We start from the raw sequence: 20,798 nt of genomic DNA, 5'->3' as shown, positions 1-20,798 counted from the left end.
AAATAAGTAAGTGCCTAAGAGCTTTCTTTATGGGGGCCTTGCTGGGGATCGAGGGGGGACATGGGCTCAGGAGGGAAGCTGTGCTGTCCCACAGGAGGACATGCAGATGAGGATAAGCCCCGGCAAGTTGGCTGGAGCTTCTCCTCCCCTGTGGCCGTGCCCTGGGTGCAGCTTGGGGCTCTGTGACCCATCTGGAGGCACAGCACCAAGTCCTGACAGTGCAAGGGGACTGCAGGCTCCCACAGCACCAGGAACAGGCCGTCGGCTCCCTCTGCAGGCTGGCACGTTGAGGTGGTGCAGGGCAAGTCCTTTGGTCACCTTGGCCTGTGATCCAGGAGTCATCCCAGCCTGGTCTGTGGGGATGGGGATGGGGAAGGCAGCATGAAGCAGGGATGACCAAGGCCGCAGAATAGCGCCTGTTGCCCTCCCAGCACGGGCAGCTGCCAAAGAGCTCCCTTGCTCTGGCCACACAGTGCATATGTAAAGAATAGGGTTCTTGCACTGCTGAAGCGGCTTCCAGTCACTCCCACTTATCTGACAGTAGCTTCTGTTCCCTTTGGCAGCCTGGAAGGCCAAGCATATCCTGGGCTGAATTAGAAAAGGGGTGGCCAGCAGGGGAAGGGAAGTGATTGTCTCCCTGTACCTGGCTCCACTGATAATTGCCTGTTCAACTTGGGGAAATCCTACTTGACCAACCTTAGTGGTATTCTATGATGGTGTCATTGCATCAATAGACAAGGGAAGAGCCACTCATGCCTATTAATCTTGACTTCTGGAAACCCTTTGCACAGTAATTCACAACATCCTTCTCTCCACATTGGGAAGATATAAATTTGATTGGTGAACTTTTCTACGAATGAAGAATTGGATGTAGGATTTGGTCCAGAGAGAATTGGTCAACGGTTCAATGTCTGGATGGAGTTCGGTGATGATTTGTGTCTGCCAGGGGTTGGTGCTGGGGCTGATTATCTTTAATATCTTCACTAATGATACTGACAGTGGGGCTGAGTTAACCCTTAGCAAGCTTGTGGATGGCACCAAACTGTGGGGTGCAGCGTACATTTCAGAGGGACAGGATGCTATTCTGAGGGACCTGGACAGCACTGAGCAATGGGCACAAGCAAGTTTACGAGATTCAGTAAATCCAAGTACAAGATCTCGCACCTGAGCAGTGGCAAACCCAATACCAATACCACCTGTGGGATGAAAGGATTGAGTGCAGCCCTGCCAAAAAACATCTGGCAGTGCATCCTTGCATCTCAGAAAGCCAACTGTATCCTGGTCTGCATCAAAAGAAGTCTGGCCAGCAGGGCAAGGAAAGTGATCCTGCCCCTCTACTCTGCGTTGGTGAGGCCTCACCTGGGCAACAGTGTCCAGATGTGGACCCCTCAGTACAGGAGAGATATGGACTTGCTGAAGTGCATCCAGAGGAGGGTCACATCAATGACCCACATAATGAAAAACCTCTCCTACGAGGACAGGCTGAGAAAGCTGGGGCAGTTCAGTCTGCAGAACAGAGGTTCTGAGGTGACCTGATAGCAGCCTTTCAGTATCTCAAGGGGAGCTTCAGGAAAGAAGGGGTCAGATTCCTTAGCAGGGTCTGCAGTCATAGAACAAAGGGAAATGGTTTCAAACTCAAAGTTTCTGGGTTTAGGTTAGTCATAAAGAAGAAATGCTCTATAGAGAGGGTGGTGAGGCACTGGAACAGGTTGCCCAGATGGGTGGTGGATGTCCCGTCCCTGGAGACTTCTAAGTTATAGGTGGATCAGACCTGGGGCAACCTGATCAAACCCTGAATTTTCCTGTTCACTGTGGGAGAGTTGGACCAGATGGCCATCAGAGGTCCCTTCCAACTCTGAGGTTTCTGTGATTCTACAGTTCTGTGAAAGCTTAGCACCTTAGAAGACAAACATTAAAACTGTAATACAAGCCAGGTACTTGACCAGAAAATTAGAATTTGGAGCCTACTAAGTGAATTATACCCAATGAGAAACATTGAACAGGGTTTTATTCCAGTCAGGCAATTATCTCATCTGTTCCCTTCTCACAGGATTTCACTTTTTTTTTTTTTTTTTTAATTTAATTTTTATTTTTATTTTTTTTTATGGTCAAATATTCTGTTACCCTCGGTACAATAAATTAGTATTTGCTACCATCTAGTGGTAGCAGTTACTTTATCGCCTCTAAAGGCTTTGTTCTGCAATAGCATTCTTCTTTTCTCCTCAGAAATTCTTAAGCTGATCTTGACTTTATGCTCCTTTGCAGTAGTAAAGGCAAGGAAGGAAAAGCCTGCATAGTTTTAGTGATGGTTCTTTTTACATTCATGGTGATGTTTTTCTCTTCCTTTCCAAATACTTTCTTCTGTAAAACTAAGAGAATTTTGTCTTCAGCTTTTTGTTGAAGGATTTTACCAATATCACTGCAACATGGAATGATGATATCAAAGGTACCTTAGGAGCTAAACCTGTGCTTTCTGCCACCACCATCAATGAAGGAGGGTTGAATTTAATTAGCTAAGTGAAAAGAACACTTCAGTATTTGAAGAACATAAAAGCAGTATTTTCTCAGTACAGCTGGACACATGTTCAAAGCAAGAAAAATAAATAAAGAGCGTCAACAAAAACAAACAAACAAATAAATATACAATCCCATTTAAATCCAAGAATTTGCATGGATTTTACTTATACTATACTACAACAAAAATGAAGCTATTCAAAAATATGATTCCCAGGGATGCTGCAGGTGGATGCTGGTGTATGAAATCCTCACTTCTGCTATAGACCACGCATGTGCTGCTCCTCTGTTTAGCTCTGTAGGTACCAGGAGCAATTTACGTGCTTTGAAGAACTGTCCAACCTGATACCGCTTCTTTGCCACATTAAAAAATAGTTTTGTAGATGGCTGTTGAAGTACACAAGCTCCAGATAAGACAGCAGGGAAAAAAAAAAAAAAAGGAAAGCCAGGAATGTTAAATGTGGAAGGCTGCATTGTGCCCAAGTATCAGTGTGCAGGAAATGTTGCCTGCAGCACTCCTGGGAAAGGGTGATGGAAGAAGGCTGTGTCATAACATACCTTTGATTAAGAGAAACCACTGGGAAAAACAGATGTAACATCCCTGAAGTCATCGCTCTTAAGCTTGTCTGAAGTTCTTGATCAGCATCTGTATTTTAGCAATGCTTATTATCAAGGAGGGGGATAATCTGTCATGTTTTCAAGCATGCTTCTAGTCCTTTCCACTTGAATGTGATTTTATGAATAGAAGTAATTACTACAGGACTAATACTGAAAGATGCATGCTTGTGAACTTTGCACGAAGATCACCTCTCGAGAAATATTGTTATATTAGGACAAAGCTGTCAGAAGGTGTCATGGAGTTCTCTCTAGAGCCCACTCTGTGACAGTGGGCACAAACCCAGGGAGCGAAGGAACAAAAGTACCTCCCTTCTCTAACAGCGTGGTGCAGCATGGTGTGGCCTGGCCTGGCCATGTGTGCTCTGGGAGAGGGAAAGGGAAATTGCGAATGGGTCTAGGAGGAAAAAAATGAAGAAAGAAAGGATGATCTGAGAACGAATGGCAGTTTAATAAACCCAATAACACTAAACAACAATGAGAGAGTTTCAACAAGGAGAAAACCAAGTCTCAATCTCACCAACGGGCTGTGGGAGGCGGAAAGTTCCGACCACGCTGTCTCCTCACAGGGAGCCAGGTGAGAAACCCCATCCCCTTCCTGACCTCCTCTCCGGTGCCGCTCCCCATATGCCCATTTAAGGCAGTCCACAGAAAAGAAAAAAACTTGTCCCCTTAACTCCCATTATCCCACATGATGTTCTGATGTGGAATACCAACACCAACCAAATTACAAAACCATAACAGAAGGAAAAGGAGAAAACGCAGAGTCCAGAAATTCCAGGAAACCACCATGTTGGCAGGGCATTTGGTGGTGGACAGTCTGCCTCTGGAGAGGCTGGAAAGGAAATGGTGTAAGAGAGAATCTGATTCAAAGTGAAACCTGATGGGAACAAGTCAGAACAGCTTAGCATGCACATGCAGACCTTCACTTCTGCACAAGATGAGCCTCCTGAGTGAGTTTGTAACTCTAGTGTGAAGGAACTGAGTGGCATCTTAGTTCTCTAAAAAGCGCCATGGTCTAAATAAGACAAACGTGTCCAAGGCAGTTCCCTGCTAGATTAGCTTCTGAAGCAATAGGTCTGAAGAACTCAATACAAACCTGAAGTGCTAGTATAAAATAAATTGTTTTGTATATAGAAGGAATTAAAGGAATTAAACACCTTCCCCTTCCCCGTTACCACAATGATCACCTTTATCATCCTACTTGTGGTAGGATTGATTTGATCTGGTAATTTATTGACCATCACTTTGTTATGTAGCAACAAGTTATTTATTTATTTATTTATTTATTTATTCATTCATTCATTCATTTATTTATTTAAAAGCATTTAGAGATCCTCCAGCAGGCAACAGAACTCTCTGAATAGTCCGTAGCCAAATAAAAACAGCAATTTGACCCCACATTTCTATGAGAAGATACTTTTATTCTCTATGAGCCTTTACAATTATAGAAATCGTAGATAGATTAACTCAGCAATCTGAAATTCTGAAGCAAAAAGCCCTGTTTAACACCTGCAGTCAATCCTTTATTTGAATTATTTTATGTAACTTCAGATTGCAATTGCCAGGCACAGCTACACTTGTTTTCCTGAATGCATCATGTCTTAGTTCCACTTACGCTTGTAAAGCATAAGTAAAACTAAAGAATTAGAAAATATGAAGTTAAATTGTATTCATCTGTGGCCAAATGAAAGGATAGGAAGAATGTGGTCAGAGGATGCATGGAAAGGAAAGGCTAGTTTGTCTGACATAAATGCCCAAGGTGCACATCTAAATGATGAATCCTCAAGCAAGTTTGCAGATGACACCAAGCTGAGTGGTGCAGCTGACATGCTAGAGAGAAGGGATGCCATCCAGAGGGACCTGGACAGGCTTGAGAGGTGGGCTCATGCCAACCTCATTAAGTTCATCAAGGCCAAGAGCCAGGTTCTGCACCTGCGTTGAGTACAGATACATGTTGGGCAGAGAAATGGCTTGAGAGCAGCCCTGAGGAGGAGGATTTGGGTCTGTTGGTTGAGGTAAGATTCAATATGAGTTGGCAATGTGTGCTAGCAGCCCAGAAGGCCAACAGTACCCTAGATTGCATCAAGAGAAGTGTGACCAGGCTTTGAGCAACCTGGTCTAGAAGGAGGTGTCCTCTACAGCAGGAGAGATGAAACCAGATGATCTTAAAGGACCCTTCCAACCCAAACTATTCTGTGACTGTACGATTCTATGATACTGTGTCTCTAGTAAAGAACCCTGCATACATGCAGGTGGTGAGAAAAGAGAGACCGCTGCTCGGAGATGAGCGACGGGACATGGGAGCGAGAGAAGCACAGCTCTTTTCCTGCGGGCGGGCTCCCTGGGATCAGACGCGGGAGCAGTGGGCATCCTGCAGACGGCGGCGCTGCGTGATCACTTTCTCGTTCCTGCTGCGAGCGGCAGAGGGCTGCTGTCCCCGGGGTACAAAAGGGATGCCCTGCAGCACCTGGAAATTTTGCCGTTGACTCGTTTTGTCTGATTCTTCTGCAGCGTGCCGTCGAATCAGAACTCGGAGGTGATGTTCCTGGATTATTTCATTCCATCCAAAGAACTGCTTCCATCTGACCTCATTAACAGCTGAAGAAACAATCTGAGCTACCTGAATACAGAGAGTTTGTTTATCAGATACACTACATTACTGCAAGGAATTTATCTTCAAATCCACTTCCATTGCTGAAAGCTCACTTGACCCTTGACGAAAAAGATAGGGAACCAGAGGGAAAAATCCCAAGTGCTTTAACCAACAGCAGTGCCTGAAATGGCAATCAGAAACAGTAGACTGTGAGCAGTAAAATTAGCAACACATTTTTCACTAGGTGCAAAAAGGAACAGCAAACACCTTTAAGCAATTATACAAGTGAATAAAACCATGGTATCAATACTGAATATGGAATTGATGGAATTCTGCTAGAAGCCTACCTGAAAATGTACTTAGGGAGTTCTGTTAAGCCCTTGGTCCTAAAGAGCTTTCTAACACATGAGCTGGCAAACTTAAATAGAGGCAACTTCACCAAAAACTAAGACAGCAAAATGGAATTTGAATCTGTTTTTGTTTTTCCCCAACATTGCAAAAAAGCTGGTTTTCCATGCTCCTTTCTTCTCACATTTTGTTGCTTTTAGGTCTTGATTCTTTGGCTTTGACCGAGGAAGGGTGACAGCAGTTTGTTTTTCCTACCTTGATATATTGCTGTAGAAGCCAGTGTGTACAAGACTAGAACCCATGAACCACACAACCACTCAGATGTCTTTATTTCCAGAATGAGTGGGGGAGGCTTTCCTGCTCTGCATTTTAAACTTTATACATACTCTCGTTTCATCTGAAAACTTTTAAATTGGATAGGCAGTAGATCTGTCCTGTAACTTGTGTATCTGTTTGGTGTATTGATCTGCCAGTTCTGTGAGAAAACCAGGGCTTTCTCTGTTACCATTACTAACTAGCATCTGTGGGGCTGGCAGCTTAAACAGATAGCCAGGATGTATTTTTGCAGTGGGAGCAGTCTGTAGGTTGCACTTCATTCTTTGCATATCATGTGCCAGAATGCCAGTCATATGCATGAATTTTTCACTCTTGCGACCAAAATTGTAAATAGCCATAAAAGGAAGTGGGAGACTCCACAGTTAAAGGGAGTAAGCTCTTCCTAAATTAGGACTTGACGGCATGTAGCTCTCTTGGCAGCACAAACAACTTCTTAAACAGAATATACTGATCATCATCACATAGGCTAACATGACTGTGACAACTGCACAGAAGGGTTAATTAACTTACTTGTTTTAGAAAGAATGTGGACTTCTCAAAAGTGGGCAAAATAAGGGCATGAAGCATCTCTCCATATTAAGCACTTCTAGAGGGAAAAGTCACGTTCAAACAGAAGCAAATACAGGAAGAGTTTCTGTTGGACTGCTACTTCCCAAAGAAAGATGTTAGTATGTTAGAGGGTCTAAATGCATTGCCAGATTTCTTGAATAACTTGCAAGGCATCCAGGTTGGACTTAAGTGTTGGTGGTTCATCACACCCACGAGAATAATCTCATATCTATATATAAACCCCAACATTAATTCAAGTTAAAAATACTGAACATTTTCCCAGAAGACATTCTCTGAATTAGTCTGCACTCCTAATGTTGACGGCAAGCATGTGACAAAGGGCTGTACACATTTTACAGCCCACCTGATGGGTCAAATCTAGCAGGTGTCAGATGGGTCACTGAACGACACTGGAAAGAACCTGAATCATAACAGCCTGATAACCACAGCATTTATTCCACCCCTGGATCCACTGAATTCCAGACATCCAGCAAAAGCCATTTTGGTCTAGCATACAGACTAGGACTTTATTAGCTTAAAATATTTCTTTTAAAGGCACATGGAGCGCACAATAGGCAATGACCTAAGAAAGATGTGTAAATACTGTTCTTCAATAAAGTTCTGCTACAAGGGAACTCATCTTCCTATACATGTATAAGAATACACATTTTCTGCCTTTTCTAAATGGCTTATAGGAGAGTTTACGTAGAAAATCTTTTATTTGGGAACTATTTTTTATCTTTCACTGTGAAGGAAGACTGCTGAAGTCAAACTATTAAAAAATCTTCTGTTTTTTATGTTATCTTTTAATTTTTTTTAAAAAACTTATATGTGAATTACATTTCAAAACAAGGTCATAGCAAGCCAAAGAAAACAAAGCACTCACAGGTAGGCAATGCCTCAGCTGGAAGCACTGAGCTTTCATTTTATTATTTGCTTTAATTTAAAAAGCAATACATAAATGGAAATCAGCTGTTTTGCTTCTGACAGCTTGACTTTTTGTGGTGAATCTTCTGTGAGTTCCTTTTTTTTAAAAATAGTTCAGACAAAGAATTTTATCTAATGAGGCAACTACATACCATTCTGCAAATGGTGAGTACATTTTAACAGCAACTGGAAAATCCATCCAGCTGAGGGTCAGGATGAGAATTTTCACTGTTATATATGGCACTGTGACGAACAGCTTAATTAATTTTGAGTTTCTCCATTGCTATCCCAAACATTTACTGCATGGAACTGTTCCAAAATACATTTCTATCTAACACTCAGGTGTTAAACTAGCACTGAATTATAATCAGTAACACCACTGAAGAAGCTGAAAAGCACTCAGAAAACAAACAAATAAAAATGGTTCATTTGATTCAAGTTTTTTATTAGAATGTTCAGGCCCTGAATCATTTTAAATCATCTGTAGCAGAGCCTTTTGGTGCTAGGGGTGTAAGAACTGGCACTTTCATACTGCAGGTTTTTTTCTTTTCTCATCTAACATGCATTTTGAACCAGTACAGACAGTCACAAGTGTGACTACTTTCTGCAGGATTAATACTTCTATGAAATACCGAAGAAGAACAACCAAAAAACAGAATCACAGAATCACAGAATTGTAGGGGTTGGAAGGGACCTCTAGAGATCATCGAGTCCAACCCCCCTGCCAAAGCAGGCTCCCTACACCACATCACACAGGTAGGCATCCAGGAGGGTCTTGAATATCTCCAGAGAAGGAGACTCCACCACCCCCCTGGGCAGCCTGTTCCAGTGCTCCGTCACCCTCACTGTAAAGAAGTTTTTTGCGCACATTCGTGCGGAACTTCCTATGCTGAAGTTTCAGCCCATTGCCCCTAGTCCTGTCCCCATGCACTACTGAAAACAGACCAGCCTCGCCACTATGGCTCCCACACCTCAGGTATTTATAAACCTGGATCAAGTCCCCTCTCAGCCTTCTTTTCTCAAGGCTAAACAGACCCAGTTCCCTAAGTCTCTCCTCGTAGGGGAGATGCTCCAGGCCCTTCACCATCTTTGTGGCCCTCCGCTGGACTCTTTCCAAAAGATCCCTGTCTTTTTTGTACTGGGGAGCCTAGAACTGGACACAGTATTCCAGATGAGGCCTCACCAGGGCAGAGTAGAGGTGGAGGATCACCTCCCTCGACCTGCTGGCCAACAGCAACACAAACTTAGTTCACAGGCTTAAACAGGTAGATGACCCTTTGGAAATATTATAGGCATATTGCTACCTGCCTTCTACAGCTGTCCTAAAGCACAGGTGCACTAGATTTCATCAGACACTGGTAATTCAAGGACTTTTCTGATGATAACAGAACATATTTCCTAGCTCTTCTTTTGCAGAAATAACTTCTATTAAATCATCCACTGTCACAGAAGATCAGCACGAGGGCTCATCTGCAAGGAAGGACAGCTGCAAATGCAGATTTACTCCTATAACTCAGCTGCGAGCCAAGGTACTCCACACTGTACGAGGACTAACAGAAGAGAATGAGGAGATTACTGCTTCTTTGTAGCTGTTCTGTTGTTCTGGCGGCCCACTAGCATGTAAATTTCTCCAACAAAGCTAAAACTCCTGCCCGCTTTAATTGCTTGGCCTAGCCTCTGGTTGCGTGGATGGTGTTCTGTGAGAGCACTGGTTACCAGAGAAGGTGTGGATGAACACCGGAGCATCATGAGTAAGAGACGGTCATAAACTGTTGTACGCTAGCTGCCCTGATCACTAAAAGCCCATAGAGGCTCAATAGCACGGCTGAGTTACCCTGATTTCTTTTATCAGTGGAGATTCACTGAGGATCTCAGTCTCATGACTCCCCTCGTGAACAATTAAAACTATAAGCAGACAAAAGCACTTTTCTGCTCACCTCTGGTTATCCACCTAACAGCTGTTTTTGAGCCGGGACACTCAGTCGAGGCTCCGAGCAGTTTATAAGCAGACTCTTTAGCAGAGACCTGGGGAACATCTCCACAAAAGTGAACTGTGAAAGCTACACCATCATTTTTGTCAGCTCAGGAGCACTTCTGCACCTGTGTTTTCATGACCTCAAGAACGACATTCAGGCTACATGACTATTTTCTTTCCAGTTTCTGGCCAAGAGAGCTGTCCTGGCAAAACCAAACCAAACCAAAGCACAACTGGTGTGTGGACCCAGCACGAAGCAAGCATTTGGATGGAAAATTTCATCTGGTGCCTGACAGCCATAAGCATCTTGTAAACACAGCCTTTGTACTGGGAGATGTCAGGCACCTCTGCAGCAGTGCTACCACCTCTGTATTTACTTTAAGTAAACTGAACACCCGTGCCAATGAGCTCTTGCCAGACCCGTACAAAACATGTAACGCCTGTTATTTTTCTCAGGGAGGCACAGGTTCAGCGTTTCTTGGATACACAGGGAGTAGAGCAGCATGGCAACTCGCATCTTCTGTTAGCTCCCGGAGCCAGAGGGGGCGGCCGGGGCCGTCTCCGGCGCTGACAGAGCGTGATCCCCCCGAGCAAGTGTGTGGCGCTGGCTCTCCCTCTCCCCCAGCCTCCGGTTACAGCTCTGGCAGGAGACCGCGATTCTCGGCGTTGCTTTCTAGGGTTATTTTTGGCCGCGGCCGCCGCACGCTGACGGCACGGCTCTGGGAAGTCCCGCGCGCCCCTGCGCGCACCGCGGCGCCGGCGGGACTCCGCCGAACGGGGAAGGGGCGGCGCGACCCCGCGCCCTCCCCGGCACCCCCCGCTGCGCCGCTCTCCCACCGCCCCCGAGACTCCGAGGGGCCAACCGACCCGCCGCCGACCCGCCTCCGTCCCGCGGGGGCCGGCCGTCAGGGAGCCCGACCCCGCGCCGCTGAGGCGGACGGAACCGCCTCTCTTCGCCCCCGCCGCCGACCAGGAGCTCGTGTGAGGCCGCCGCTCCGCAGAGGAGCCGCGGCCGGGCGGGCGGCACCGGGCGTCGCAATGGAGAGGAACCCCATCCCGGTGCTGACGGTGCAGACGACGCCCTACGAGGACCAGCGGCCGACGGGCGGCGGGGGGCTGCGGCGCCCCACGGGGCTCTTCGAGAGCCAGCGCAACTACCTGCCCAACTTCGTGCAGAGCCTGCTCTCCTCCGTCGATCTCCGCGACCGCCAGGGCTGCACCATGGTGGTGGGCAGCGACGGCCGCTACTTCAGCAAGACGGCCATCGAGATCGTCGTCCAGATGGCCGCGGCTAACGGGGTAAGCGCGGCGCCTCCCGGCTCCGCCAGTGCTCCGCGCGCGTCAGTCGGGCTGCTCCGCTAGGTTTGGGCGAGGCTGGCGGTACCTGCCTGTAACCCGGGTGTGCTCCTGGCTGCCCCGGGTACTGCGGGCCGGCCGTAGTGCTGCACACCTCGTTTGGAGCTGAGTCGGGGCTGGAAGCTGAAAAACACACCTGACTGCGGAGAAAGTGTAGCAGAGTCAAAAATAAGTGCGTGGAAAGCGAGGGCAATTGGATGCATGCTTTTTGCCCACTGTCTTTTAGGGATGCTCAAGGAAAATGGCCTTATTAAAGGAAGAGGAATTCAGCAATTTGGCTGCGGCTTCAGAAAATAATTGTTCTTCTCTGTTCATTTAATGAATGAGATAATAATGAGGATGGTAGTGACAGCCCATCTGATCAGATGGTTTACAGCATATTTTACTCAAATGTGAGAAAACTCAAGAGGGAAATTGATGTTTTCTGATAGAGTTGTGCAAACCCCTTTGTCGGTTTATACATACAGAAAGCTGGGAAGTACTAGACAGCACGGGCTTGAAGTCTTCTCTCTTAAACAGAGATGAAGCTGCTGTCCCTCCTAAACATGGAGCTGACCCTCCAGCCAGCACAGGCAGTGGGGAGCAGTGGGAGGCCACTGCTCACAGCTGGGAGCTGCAAGGCCCAGAGGACTGCTTCTCCTCAGCTCCTCTCATTGCTGGCTCTGCAAGGGAAACTCTGTCACTGTACGGTGCCAGGAGAAAGCACGGCAAGGGCTGCTCTGCCGAGACTGTGGTCGCCCACTGCTCTTGTGAGCACAGAGTGAGCTGCAGCTGCAAGGTGACCGCAAGGACTGAGATCTGGGGGAGACCAGAAATGTAGGGCTTAGAAGGCTGAGGGGTTCTCAGGCAAGCTGAGATGCACTCAGGACTCTGTCCTGGTTAATGTTGCTGTCAGCTTGCTTCCTTGCAGCTTCTCATGTCACATTTCCCATTTTGTTCTGCTCCCCCTGCAGATTGGGTCTTTTTGACCTCAGGAGGCTTCCAGTTTAGCCTGTTTCTGGCACTTTGCTCTAGCAGGGCTTCCCCTTCCTTAAGTTATTGCAGCTTTCTTGGAAGCATGGTTTCTCCTTACTGTTTTCTGAAGCCAAGAAACAAGAGTGTCTGTTGGCAGTTCCCACAGATTCCTGAATTCAAGCACCATACTCTGGCTGGGGACGCAGTCCTGACAAACTCAGGAGGTTGGTGGTTGGGGGTGACATTGATCCTGCTCCCACGTACCCACGCTCTGTTCCCGTTTAGCCTCCTGGCTGCTTCTCTGTTTCTCTGCAGCATGCTGAACGTGCATAAGCCTCACTTCTTTTTTTTTGCCTCCAAGGAATACTCATTACATGCTTTATTCTTTGATTGCTAATATATGACAGATGAGAAATTATCTAAGCCTCCCCAAAGGCATTGTTTAATGCTGTGCTGTATGGTTCGGGTGGAGAACTTGAATACTGTTGAGGGCAAATACCTCTCCCTTTGGCCAAGGCAAATGTCACTACAAGGAGCCTGTCCAACATCAAAAGGAAAAGAAAAAAAAAGCAAGCTGGCAAATGCAGTGTGAGATGAAACACGTGGAAGCTTGAAGCTGCCCTGAAAACCTTTAACCTCAGTGGAGTTCCAGGAGAGGGATGGCCAAGTAGTGCTGACAAACTGAGCCGGAGTCTCCTTCCAGGAAGACACATTCTGAGCTCTTTGGTTAATTGTGCCTGCCGAGTATAAAAATAAAGGGGATTTTCTGATATCAACTGTAAACGTATTTGCCCTTTAGAGTCGCTAGGTTCCCCTTGTTCTAATTTGGTGACTCACCCCGCATTCTCCCTGCCTTAGCAGCCTAGCACAGTTGGCACAGGCCCCAGGACAAGGAATGAGCAGAGGCCCCCTGCCCGATCAGCTGCTGCTGCTCGCCCTGCCGTCCTGTCATCATTGAGCCCTCTGCTCACCCTGTCAGCTGGGGCTGCAGGTACACCATGGCCACAGCTTCTGGGCTTCCTGTGCTGGCAATGGCTACAGAGTACTGCTATGCAGTAGCCATCGGCACATGATTTGTCATGTCCTTCTGTTTGGAGAGATAGTGTAGGTTAGCTGGAAGCAGCTAACTAGTGGTCATCCTTTGGCAGAGTGCACAGATGGGATTGAGGAAAACACATTTTGGTAAGAAGCTGCCTGTCATGGGAGTGCAAGGTCCTGTCCCATTCCAGTTTGCAGCAGGCATTTCTGAGAAGTGAGATGGTGGGAGACTATCTGAAGCTGCACCTCCCTTTCCACCTGCCACCTGTCAGCAGCTTTTGTTTCTTAATGCCAGAAAGAACTGAGATGAAAGGGCTGCATCATGCGTGACAAAGTATCACTACAAATTAAATGTAAGTATTCCATTAGAGCCATTGGCTGGGCATGGTGCTTTATTTTTGAGGCGCAGTTTGGAGTACGTTTAAATTAGAAATTCTGATGTCTGTATCTGATCAGAAATGGATGAGTTGATGATCATACTTGGCCTATGGAGAGTCACAGCAACATTATAGAGGTCATGAAGCATTGCTAATAATGCCGTGAAAGTTTGAGATGGCAAAGAATTTTCCGGCTGTTTTTGCAGGACCATGTTACTTTTTGTTTCCCATAAGAATATTATCTTTCTTCCTTACACCTGTATGGCTGAATTATTTGCTTCTATGTTAGGCATGACACTAAGTCATCATTAGGATACTACAGTGTAAGAAGACGTACTCCTATGCTGTCCAGGGTATAATTCACTTGCTTTATTTTATTTCAAGTTAAATTGACTGAGGTATTTGAAAGAAGAATTACTGGCAAAATCAGCTAAAATATGTGAAGTGACTCCGTTTTGATCTGCTGAATTGTCTGAAAATACAAAGCTGCATGCAGTAATACTGCATGAAAATGTTGCTGTAAAATACTTGTTAGGGTGACTGTACTTTTTTGCTGAGGATCACAGTCTCTGTTGCTGCTGTTGCTACTAAAAGCAGAGCGACAAAATAGGATGTGGCGTTGGGCACAGTATTAGAAGTGACATTACAAGCGTGTGATCTCGTAGCCATGCAAGTTTTTGAATTCCAGAGATAATCTTTCCATGCTATGAAACTGCCCAAGATTTCCAGCAGGATTTTACTGGAACTTTAATTGTGAGTGAGTATGTGGTTGCTGGTTTAGCCCAGAGGAGTCTGTAAATCTGAGAGTTCATTACTGAATAGAGTTTCATAAAAGCACTGAAGACCTATAGGTGAAGTGAAGCTCTGCAAACGAAATTGAGTATTGTAAGACATAATTTCACTTTCTTATTTAACTTAGAATATAAAATGTTACAGTATTTTTACAGGATAGGAATTAGTTTACACAGTGCTGTTTCTGCACTAATTCTAATTAGTGAACAAATAGCCTGTCACAAATACTGAAAGCAACGCAAAATAGTCCTATTTGTATAAATGCTGAGTGTCCAGGAAAATGGGAAAACTGCTTTGGGATGAACAGAACAAAAGTGAAGATACAATGAAGAGACAGTGCCAGATAGTTTGTGCACTGTGAATAATCTGTTTTGGCTACTTCAGAACAGTGATTTCTGTACACTTAGAAAAAACCTGAATCTCGTGTAGAAATACAGAAGAATTCATGATAAACCCTGCGTGCAATTGTATTGATACTTTAATACTTCATTATGCATTCAGCAAAACATTATCTCTGTCATCTTCCTTTTGCTTATCCATCCAGAACAATGTTTTAAAAGCCACCGCTCTTTTCTGACAGCTGCATTTGGAAAACTGAGTCTTCACTTGCCAAAGTGTTTTATGTGCATAATAGTTTAGAAAAGGGAGAGGAAGTACTCAAAGCAAATGTTTTCATTACTTATTTTCATTTTATTTCCCCTAATGTATATAGTATAGGCTGGAAGAAGGCTTGCTAAAGCCTGTTTCCCAGTGGTCTGCGTTTCTTCTGATGCTTTGGTGCAGTGAGCAGTGATGATTAAATGATGGCACTCATACAGCAGTCTTGGAAGAAATCTCATTTTTCTCATAGGCTGAAAAAGAAGCCTTAAAAGGGCACACTCAAATTTAAAACAGCTTGAAAATATTAGTGTTTCTATTTCAAATTACTACTTATGTGGCACTGGTATTAATAAAACAGTAAGCAATACAACTAATGGAAATCCGTTTTTCTTGAGCTTGGTTCTGAAAGAGCCTTGAGGCATACGCTTGAACTGCTAGCAGTACCATTGCCTCTCCTTGAGGAGTCTGGAGTTCTGTCCTGGGTGTTTTCTGCGGCAAAGGTATGCCTGTGGAAATACAGCCCAGAGCAAGTGGAAACACTTTTGCTTATTTATATTAAAAAAGTCTTCCTTATTCCATGACATAGGAGTTGCATTTCTGCAGTCATAAGTAAGGTTATACATAAACTGGTTTTGAAGCAGTTTCTATTCAAAATTGTTGAGTAAAAAATATGTATATATTAAATATATATATATATATATATGCATATTCTGAAGATTTTTAAATCTCTGGAGAGTTTTGGAGCAGGGTTTTAAAGGATGCTAAGAACATTACATGTATGCAAAGTGCTCTACTTAGCAAGAGTCAGCAGCATGTTCATATTAGTTACCATGAGTAAATCAAATGAACCTTGAATATGAAATTTACTTATGATTTTGGTAGCTTTTCCTGTTTTCCAGCAAAAAGATCCTTAGGCATCAAAATTATTATGTCTGGGGTTATTCGTGTTGAGCTGAAAATGTAGTATCTGTGTGGGTAATGGAGGCAAGGCCAAATACTTGGAATCAGGTAGTGGAACTGTGCATGACACCAAACACATTGAGGCAATGTCTAATAACACCACCTGAAAGCTTTTTTTTTTGCTTTAAGACTGGTGGGAACTTCCCTTGTTCTGCTGTGTCCTGGAAACACTCCCTGTTTGTCTGAAATAGCCAAAGAGTAAATGATGACTGAAGGAGGAGTGGTATTCAGGGCTGGACAACCAAGGGTATCTGTGTTACAAAGATGTGACTAATCAGAGGTTACATGTTTTAGAAATATATTGTGGTTATATTTGCAGTCACTCTGAAAAGCCCCTCTGTGAAAGCCAAGTTGCTTGCTGTTCTCTTTTATGCTGATTGAAGCTCCAATGTTGCTTGCTTCCACACACTCAACCCTAAAACAAGCTGTTACTAGAGGAGCTTTGGTGATGGATGGGGATTCTCTGAAAGGTCTGATAGCAGGATCATACCCCAGTACCCCAAGGGAGCTTGCAGTTTGCTATTGTGTCCGTGCTCCTTGCTGTCCTGCGCATACAGTATACAGCATTTGTTATTAGCACTCTGGTGTAGCAACTAACCAGCTCCTGTTGTGCATTTCACTGCAACAAATAGGTTCCATGGTAGGGGCTTAAAATTTCTGTTAGCCGCTCTATATGCATATATTGGTGTGTATGTTTCTTCATTAATATTAAAAATAATATCTTTTTTTTTTTTTTTTTTTTCTTTTTTCACCTAGATCGGCAGATTGGTTATTGGGCAGAATGGTATCTTATCCACACCTGCAGTTTCATGTATTATTCGGAAGATAAAAGCAGCTGGTGGGATTATTCTAACAGCCAGCCATAGTCCTGGGGGACCTGGAGGAGAGTTTGGAGTCAAGTTTGAGGTTGCAAATGGAGGTAGGTGAATTGTTCTTTCTTTGGTTAACACATTTATGGCATTGCATCTCAATATGATTAAAATTCATGGATAGCCAGCTGACGTTAACTGTGAGTGTTTTTGGTTATTCTTTCACAGTCTATTGTTTAACAGCTTTGAAGGAAATAAGCATATTTGTTCTTTATTTTTCTCAAGGGTACGAGTGTCTTTGTTTACATGCATAAGTTCATTAAGTATTAGACATTCATTAAAGCCTTGAGATACCTCATTCAGTCAGGTTTACGGTCCCATCTTTACTTCATTTTACTTAGTCTGCTGGACTGTTGTAACAGTTTTCAACCTTCCGTGAAGTTGCTTATGAGGGAGCACTCTTTTTTTCATGTTTTTTTGTTGGTTGTCTTGGCACTTAATTAAGCATGTCATTTCAGAAGAGCTGTAAGCAGTGTAACTCAGTATATATTTCACATATGGAAAAAAGCATTGTTTGTGTTGACCAGGAAAAAAAAATCTGTCCTTTTCCAAGGGGACTTGTACTACTTCAGCTGTCTCAGTTCTGCTCTTGAATTATGCAGTTTGTGTGTACAGCTAATGCTGACTCGTGTAGTGAAATTTTTAAGTTGACGCGTGTAGTTATGTCATGCTTTATTAGTTATGTCATGCTTTATAAGTTACTGATCCCAATGATTTTTACAAATGCTGAAGCCTTGTATGCTTCATAAATGTAGGATGCTTTCCTTCTGAAAATCTTGAAATGCCTTGAAAATCACCCTATCAAGGCTGATATAGTGCGAATGAAACCTGTCCTTATCCTGTGAATGGGTTTGGGATGGAACAGTAAGAAGTCATTTGCTAAGCCAGATTAAGTTAAGTGACTACCATGTGTTGTATTTATTGCCTTGGACCATCAGGTATGCTGTGTCTGTGATGTTAGACAATGATTTGTGTGGTAAGGCTGCACTGAGTACAGCAGCATTGTTGCAGGAGGTAAGCATCCAGTGGTGAAAAGAAGGAGGCATTTAATTAGCAGCGAGTGAAAACAAAAATACAGGAGGTCATTTTTCCAGGTTGGAAGAGTGGCTTTAGTATAACTAAAGAATAATTAGAGAAGACAGAATGGTCTTCTGGTCATTTTGCATCAAGCCTGCAATTCTTATTAGGATGACAGTAATTATTTAAAAACATAGCCAGTCTTCAGGATTTGCTAGTAACAATGCACATTTAAGAAGCGTTTTCTCTTTCACAGTGACTTAAGCTGTTGCAGATCACAATTGCTTGTTAAGTGATTAAATTATTTTCATTCATATGATTGTGTCATTAGCACGTTGATGGCTTAATGGCTGTCCAACTGTGGAGGAGCATTCAGTGATATTCTGTGCCCAAAGAAACTATGGGAGATGCCAGACAGTCTCAGCTTCACAGTTGTGCATTTGCAGAAAGACCTGTGAGACACCAGAAGATGCTTCTGAAAGGCAGGTTTTCCATTAGAACATGTGTTGAGGTTCATTGTAGAAGAAAAAATGGCAACATTTTTTTTGTCTCAAACACTAAGAAGAATGATTGAACTTTTTTTCTCCAGTCTGGTTACTGCCTTAAATATTTTCTGTGAAACAAGGTGGTATGAGAATGCGCTGTGTTCCTATGTTCTATTTTTCATTTTCTTCAAAAAATGTCCTGCAGGGTACAAAACACTTTGCATCAGTGCACTTTTGGGGCCTTATTCTTCAATACAGCTGATAAGTTCTGTATTTTTTTTTTTTAAACGAGCAAACTTTTTTTTTTTTTTTTAAATCCTATGGAACTTTCATTTAAAAATATGACCTGACAAGTTCTGTTCTCTTATAGGACCTGCTCCAGATATAGTTTCAGATAAAATTTATCAAATCAGCAAAACCTTGGAGGAATATGCCATTTGCCCTGATCTCAGAGTTGATTTATCTCGCTTAGGAAGACAAGAGTTTGATCTGGAGAACAAATTCAAACCTTTCCGAGGTATGAGTGAAGGCTTTTACGCATGCTACATACTGGTGTTGATTCTAGGTAGTAGAATTGTTGCAGAATGATAAACAGTAATTATTTAAACAGAGCATTATTTCTTTAGAATTCCTTACTGCTGCTGGATCTCAAAATACTCGGTGATGCAGGTAAGTGTTGTATTCATTTTGCACACAGGAAAACAAGCAAACAAAAAGTCAGGTGGCATAAAAATAGATTAAAACCAATTCCTTTTGTTTATTTGTTTGCTTGTTTGATTTCTAATTTGAAAAAAAAGTTATTTACCAGTAACTTCTGGAAAGATGAACTGTTCTGGGACAATATAGCTACCGGAGACTCTAGGGAAGTATTGTAATTGGTCAAGTGGTGCAACTGAAAACAAGTTAATTGGATTTGGCGGGAGCTAGAATAATTTTTAGGCTTGAATTTTACATGCACTTTATCTTAACAGTTCTGTGGATGTTGTGGCATTTGTTCATGTGTAAAAATTGGAACCTACATAAACTTTATTGTGAGCAGGGCTGACAAGTTATGCTGAAATATAATTTTTGAGATCTCTGAGAATTTTATCATGTGCCAGATAATTGACTCGTTTTCAAGTAGGTTTTACAGATTACTTTTCATGGGGGCTATTTTTTTGTTCTTGTTTCTGGTTAAAGTGTAGTCTATTCTAAGCTTTTTTCTTAGGCACTGTGTTTATGTTTTACCCTGAAGAAGATCATCGGGGTGAGGTCAGCATTACTGAGGAAAATAGTTTAACTTGTAACTAAAATATTTCAAGATATTCGTTAAGCCATATAAAAAAGCATTTGTATAGCATTCTTTTAAATTTAATCAGAAAAATAACTTGTTTCAAGTTGATTTAAAATCATGGCTTTGCCATGGTAGCTGCTTTGATTCCAACAAATTTACTTTCAGTAATTGATTTTAGTTTGGTCTGTTTAATATCTTACAGAACTAGAGAAGCTGTAGCTCTCTGCCTTTGTGGCATCACTTTTCAGATTAGCAGGACTGTAACACAAAAAACAGAGGTTGTATTTGAGCCAAACTTTCTGAAGAGAGTAATGTATAAATTGCAAAATTATGGTGGTAGAATGACAATAAACTGGAGACAGATTAAGTGCCAGAAATGAGCTGTGCGTCTCCTGATGAAGTGATGCACATAGATACTGCTTTCAAATAATAAAAGTTGTGCATTTTTATCAACGTGGACATCTTCCCATCTTCCGTACTCTGCAGTGATGTAGCAAGCAAAACTGATGATCCGTGCAAGGTTTAAGGTTGATTAAAGAGTCTTTTACTTTGTCTCCTTGGCCTCAGTGCCAGTCCAGGTTACACAGAGGTTGTGTGCTTTCTTTAATTCAGGTACATGGGTTGTGAAAGTGTGCTGGGAGACATATGTTCCCATATGTAAGCTGTACTTCTATTTTGATAAGTTGTTGATTGTTTTTTGCATTATTATTATTATTATTATTTTTCTAGTGGAAATTGTTGATTCTGTGGATATCTACCTCAATCTCCTTCGAAATATCTTTGACTTCAGTGCAATCAGAAATTTGCTGACTGGACCCAACCAGATCAAAATAAGGATTGATGCCATGAATGGAGGTATGAACTTAAGATACTATCAGGACAAAAATATGAGTTCATTGTAATAGTTTTCTAATAAAGGTAAATACATATACAGTGTATAAGTGTCAGGCTTTTTAGAAATGCTAAAGGGTTTTCACATCAGGCTATTAACAAAATCAGTCTTAGTACTGGGCCTAACCCACTGTTAGTCCTTTTTTTCTCGAAAAGGAATTGAAGACATATGTATGCAATAACAGTCTTCTTTCTGTGTTTGAAAGCAAGCAGGATGAGCTGATCTTTCCATGAGTGGGTAATGAGATATGTTGCGGTGTATCATAGCCAAGGAGGTTGCAGGACAATCTCTACTCAGGAAAAACGGTTTCTATTTGCGTCCTGGG

General features: G+C 43.1%; 1 protein-coding gene across 1 annotated transcript in view; it reads left to right on the top strand.

The window, feature by feature from the left end:
* The first annotated feature begins 10,717 nt into the window (after positions 1–10,717).
* Positions 10,718–20,798, top strand: part of PGM5 (phosphoglucomutase 5) — a 69,240-nt gene continuing 59,159 nt past the window's right edge. The window contains exons 1-4 of the mRNA XM_072359402.1: positions 10,718–11,159; positions 16,694–16,856; positions 18,679–18,825; positions 20,311–20,436. Of these exons, the coding sequence (XP_072215503.1) occupies positions 10,899–11,159; positions 16,694–16,856; positions 18,679–18,825; positions 20,311–20,436 (697 nt within the window). The 5' untranslated portion in view covers positions 10,718–10,898. The remainder of the gene's footprint in view (positions 11,160–16,693; positions 16,857–18,678; positions 18,826–20,310; positions 20,437–20,798) is intronic.

This window comes from Excalfactoria chinensis, chromosome Z (genome assembly GCF_039878825.1).
Source record: "Excalfactoria chinensis isolate bCotChi1 chromosome Z, bCotChi1.hap2, whole genome shotgun sequence".
Lineage (NCBI taxonomy): Eukaryota > Metazoa > Chordata > Aves > Galliformes > Phasianidae > Excalfactoria > Excalfactoria chinensis.
The sequence above is the reverse complement of the archived record's forward strand: the minus strand, read 5'-3'. Positions and strand labels throughout refer to the sequence as shown.